Raw genomic sequence first — 4722 nt, forward strand, 5'->3', positions numbered from 1 at the left:
GCCCAGCGCAGCTGTGTTCTCAGCAACATGGCCTCAATACTTGTGACTGCTGCTTGTTCTAGAACAGATGTATTGGTCACATAATCTGACCAATAGACGCAGGTGGTGGCGGTAGATGACCCATGACTCGGAACCATATAAAAGAACTTAACCGGGTGTGTTCAGAGAGCTCCTAACGAGCGGTACCGCCCCCCTCAAGAGCCTCCGCCCTTCCCTTCGCGCTCCTCCCTCCTCCCTACCGCGCACGCGCCCTTCCCGCCCTGCCCAACGCCCGCCCGAGCGCGGGCGGATTCAAAAGGGACCGCCCGCGGGATCCGCTCCCTGCCTCCTGCCGTTCCCCCCCTCGTCCTGCCGCTCTCCCCTGCTCCCTCTCCGGCCCCCGCGGCTCCCGGAGCGGGTGTGGCACCGGGGGAAAGACTCGCGCAGGGTCCCGCGCGTCGTGAGGAGAAACGGTCGCTGCCGCCGCCGCCGCCGCCGCCGCCGCCGCCGCCTGTGGGGTTGACCTGGATCCCCCCTCAGGGCGTCCTTGATCCTTCCCAGTATATCGGCTTCCCTGACGTATGGAGCGTGGTGAAAGCGGCGGGTATGTCTAAATAGCTGATTTGGTAAAGCGCGGTAGTTTGATAGTGTTGTAAGCGAGAAGTAAAAGCTTCGTTTCCATGTGTGAGCCGCCGGAGGGAGCTGTGTGAGCGCTCAGTGCGGGGCCGCGGCGTGAAATGCGAGGGTTTTGTCACGTTTTATAACCTTTTTTTATCGATTATTGTCTATATTCGGGTTAACAATTCTATTACTATAGGCTATAGTCGATATATAATGCTCTTTCTGTGCCTTCATGCTCTGGTAACGCATTTTCTTTTATTTTTAAAACACACCTTTAAATACTAATCACTGATGTAATCTCCCTGAGAGAGACTTGCAGAAGTCCTTTGGATAAAGCAGATATTTCTTGTTTATTTCAGTAAATTTCCAACTCCTTGATTAGCGGACACTTCAATATAATTCCCGGTTTCATGAGGAATTGCAGCACTGATATCACACACTGCATTGATCTCCAGAGCTCAGGGCTATTTATTGTCTAATGTCACTCACTTTGTGCTTCCTCTCCTGCCTTCAAAATTCAGTAAGAAAAAAGGGAATTACAGCATTTACTGCTTCATTTAAGTTCCCTTTCCTTCTTTGGCAGGTCGGGGTCCTTTTGAAAACTCTGCTTTTGTGCATAGTCTTAAATTACTGCCTTTGTTTCTGTTCCCCTTTAGTGCGATGGCGGAGGATATGGCTTCCACAATGATGGAAGATCTCTGCTTACACATCAACATGAAGATTTCAGATATTAAGAAGTCCTTGCAATTAAAAAAATTAGGTAAATGAGATTAACAGTGGGGTTCGGTTTGCACCTCACTTCAAGAAAAACATTGAAGGGCTGTAGAACGGAATGAAGCTGGGGAGGGGTCTGGAGCAGCAGGAGCAGCTGAGGGAGCTGGGGGGGCTCAGCCTGGAGAAAAGGAGGCTCAGGGGGGACCTTCTGGCTCTCTGCAACTCCCTGACAGGAGGAGGGAGCCGGGGAGGGGGGTCAGGCTCTGCTCCCCAGGGAACAAGGGACAGGAAAAGGGGAAATGCCTCAGATTGTGCTGAGGGGGGCTTAGGTTGCATATTGGGAACAACTGCTTCATGGAAAGGGTTGTCCAGCCCTGGCACAGGGTGCTCAGGGCAGTGTTGGAGTCCCCATTCCAGGAGGGAGTCAAAAGCTGTGTGGATATTGCAGTTTGGGACATGGATTAGTGGTGGCCTTGGCAGTGCTGGGGAATGTTTGGACTCCGTGGTCCTAGAGGGCTTTTCCAAATTAAATGGTTCCATGAGCTCTGTTGGCTGTGTGGAGCACGACAGTTTGACTTGCTGCTTCTCCTGGGTGGGAGGATATGGTGATTGGGGAGTTTAGACTTAGTAGGTAGTCACTGCTTGTGGAGGGGAGGAAAATGGGATTTTGGTGGGTTTTTTTTGTTGGAGATTTTGTGGCTTAACATTCTCTCTTTGACAGGTGAAGAAAAATGCCTCAAATTTCATGTCCGTAAAATAGGAAATGACATGATCCTCTTGAATGAACTCCTGGATAAAATGGAAGCTGAAGTTAATCAGCAAGAAAAACTGAAGAATTTGCTACAAGTAATATTTTTTTGTTGTTGTTCGTAAAATACTGAAAGATTCAAAGGAATCTTTGATAAGTATGTAGTTGGTTTTTTTCTAGATCCTCAGTGATATGTTTGAATGCATGTTCTTAGAAGAGAAACTAGGGCTTGAAACAACCTTACTGATGGCATATTAAACAGTTCTTCAGCTAATAAACATTAAAAATTTTATTTTTCAAGGTTTATACATGGAATCATAGAATCACAGAATGGTTTGGGTTGGAAGAGGCCTTAAAGCTTATCTTTTTCCAAACCCCATCCAAAAGCTGGCCTTGGACACTTTCAGGGATCCAGGGGCAGCCACAGCTGCTCTGGGCAACCTGTGCCAGGGCCTCCCCACCCTCACAGGGAGGAATTTCTTTCTGATATTTAATCTAAACCTTCCCTCCTTCAGTTGGAGGCCATTAGAAGCATGTCTTTATCACTGACCTTGAAAACATGTTTTTATGATAGTAGAGACCGTGATCTGAAGAACAGTTCAACTTATACATCTTTCCAATAGCTACAAAAACTGTTTAATTAGAGTATTTATCTATTCTAGTGTGTGTCTGCAGTGCCTTCATGTGTTAAATCTTTGAGGAATGGGTTGTTTGGGGAATGTAGGTGAGTGTGCTCTGGTATCTCTTCATCACTACCACCATTCCCCTGCCCAGACCTTGCTAGTTGTGTATTGTTAAAGATTTGCATTTGAGGGCAAGGGCAGACACCTCTCGCTCTGTTTCTCTGAGCTTTACTAGTTTCTTTGGGGAAACAATGGGGTAAAGAGGCAAGATGACAGGGAGAGAGCAAAGGACACCCCTTAATAAAGCTGAAAATTAATTTTGTAGTGCCCTAATTTTACTTGCTTGACGTCGGTAGGTTCAGATTTCTGATGAAGTCTCACATTAATTTCAGGAGCTCCAGAAGGCTGGTGAGAGAGATCTAAAAGAAGCACAGCACCTCCTTGAACACGTTCCTCCCCACCTGCCTAAGCCAACTCAGAGCTGGTATGTGGTGCATGAGCATGGGGGTGTCAGGCTGCTCCTGGCAGTGTCCAGCTGCAGCATTGTGCAGCTCTGCTCCTTTCACTCTACACTGACTCTGAAATTTTGGGAGCCAAGGTTGTATCTATCGATTCTGGATTTTGCTCTTGTCCAGGCTCGTGCTACCACGCTAAAAAATCCATCAAGTAAAGTCCATAAAATAGCAAGTTGTTCCAATGGAAGCTTCCAGTGGCAGGTGTGATGCAGTAGAAAGCAAGGGCTTTCTATGAATGTAGACACTCCTTGCTTTAAAATCACAAACACGCTGATTTTATAACTGTAGTGCCTGTGGATTGAAGGGCGGGTAAGTGATCCCAATGCTAGGTCATTAGAACTGAAGTTCACCACTTCCAAACATAATAAAAAAAAAATCCTCTAACTTGATCATCTTTCTGTGGGGCTTTGAATTATAGTCGGGGTTTTTTTATTCTCCTTTCCCTGCAGCAACCTGACATTTATTTCAGGTCGCCATGACATCCCCTGCCTTGGAGAGGGCTGTGCTAAGAAGCTGTTCAGAATCAAGTAGCTCAAGTGTGAGAATGGCACACAAGTATGTGAGACAACAGCTGTTATTCAGAAGGCTCCTAAGACATTGTAACTCTGACTGAGTTTCTCAGCTCATTCTCTGGCCTCTTGGAATTGCTTTTTATTTACGAGTGATGTTAGTGTATGCCAGGTGGGGGTTTCTTCCAGAGTCTTAATATCTGGGGATCCCAGGACTTGTTTCCAGCCTTGTACCTTGTCAGAAGGCAGTTTATCAGTCTGTTTGAATTCAGTGCTTCCAATATGTGCCCTCAATATCTCAGCTTTATACCTTGGTCTGGTTCCTGATACCAGATAAGCCTCAGGCTGAAGACATTTCGGGTGTAATTCAGCGAAGCAAAAGGCTAAGGGTGTGGAAATAGGGTTCCAGAAGAGAAAGGTTAGATGTAATTTTAGTTGGCGTGTAGCAATATTCTCATTGGGGTAGGTACTGCTTTTATTGAAACTTAGATTAGTCTTAGCTGGTGGAGAGAAGACTTTTGCAGGAGCTTTTTCTGATTGCAATTCTTTAGACATGAGCCCTCAGTTTAGGAAACAATATCTCAAAATGTGTCTAGAGCTGTCTTGTTCCTTTTCAATTTCAATGTTACTTTTTGTGTGAAAGAATAAAGTCCTTCAGAAATTACCGCTGGGGTTCTGCCTTCCTTGTCATAACCTACTTTCTTAATTTAGGAAACCCTTTGTCCTAAGTTTGTGTCAGCTCTTGGAAATTGTTTAGATGCAAATGAGGCTTGTTTAGCGATTGTGCCACCTCTGATATCAAAAAAATTCTTTGGGATGTTGGTTTCCCTTCCAGTCTTATCCTGCTCATGATCAAGAAGTTAATTTTGATATGACTTTAGCTGGTCCTTCCTGTTCTGGACAGAACCACATATGTAAAACCAGCCACACTTTTCTGATAATTTTCTACAGATTGTACTCTGCCAGCTCACAACTGCTGTCCTGTCAGTGTCTCACAACTGCTGTCCTGTCAG

General features: G+C 45.9%; 1 protein-coding gene across 1 annotated transcript in view; it reads left to right on the top strand.

The window, feature by feature from the left end:
* The first annotated feature begins 378 nt into the window (after positions 1 to 378).
* The window catches only part of SKA1 (spindle and kinetochore associated complex subunit 1), a 15100-nt gene continuing 10756 nt past the window's right edge, over positions 379 to 4722 (top strand). The window contains exons 1-5 of the mRNA XM_027671640.1: positions 379 to 470; positions 502 to 558; positions 1257 to 1360; positions 2036 to 2160; positions 3078 to 3169. Of these exons, the coding sequence (XP_027527441.1) occupies positions 1261 to 1360; positions 2036 to 2160; positions 3078 to 3169 (317 nt within the window). The 5' untranslated portion in view covers positions 379 to 470; positions 502 to 558; positions 1257 to 1260. The remainder of the gene's footprint in view (positions 471 to 501; positions 559 to 1256; positions 1361 to 2035; positions 2161 to 3077; positions 3170 to 4722) is intronic.

The sequence above is a fragment of the Neopelma chrysocephalum genome, unplaced genomic scaffold (assembly GCF_003984885.1).
Source record: "Neopelma chrysocephalum unplaced genomic scaffold, ASM398488v2 Primary Assembly neopelma1_97116, whole genome shotgun sequence".
NCBI classification, from domain to species: domain Eukaryota; kingdom Metazoa; phylum Chordata; class Aves; order Passeriformes; family Pipridae; genus Neopelma; species Neopelma chrysocephalum.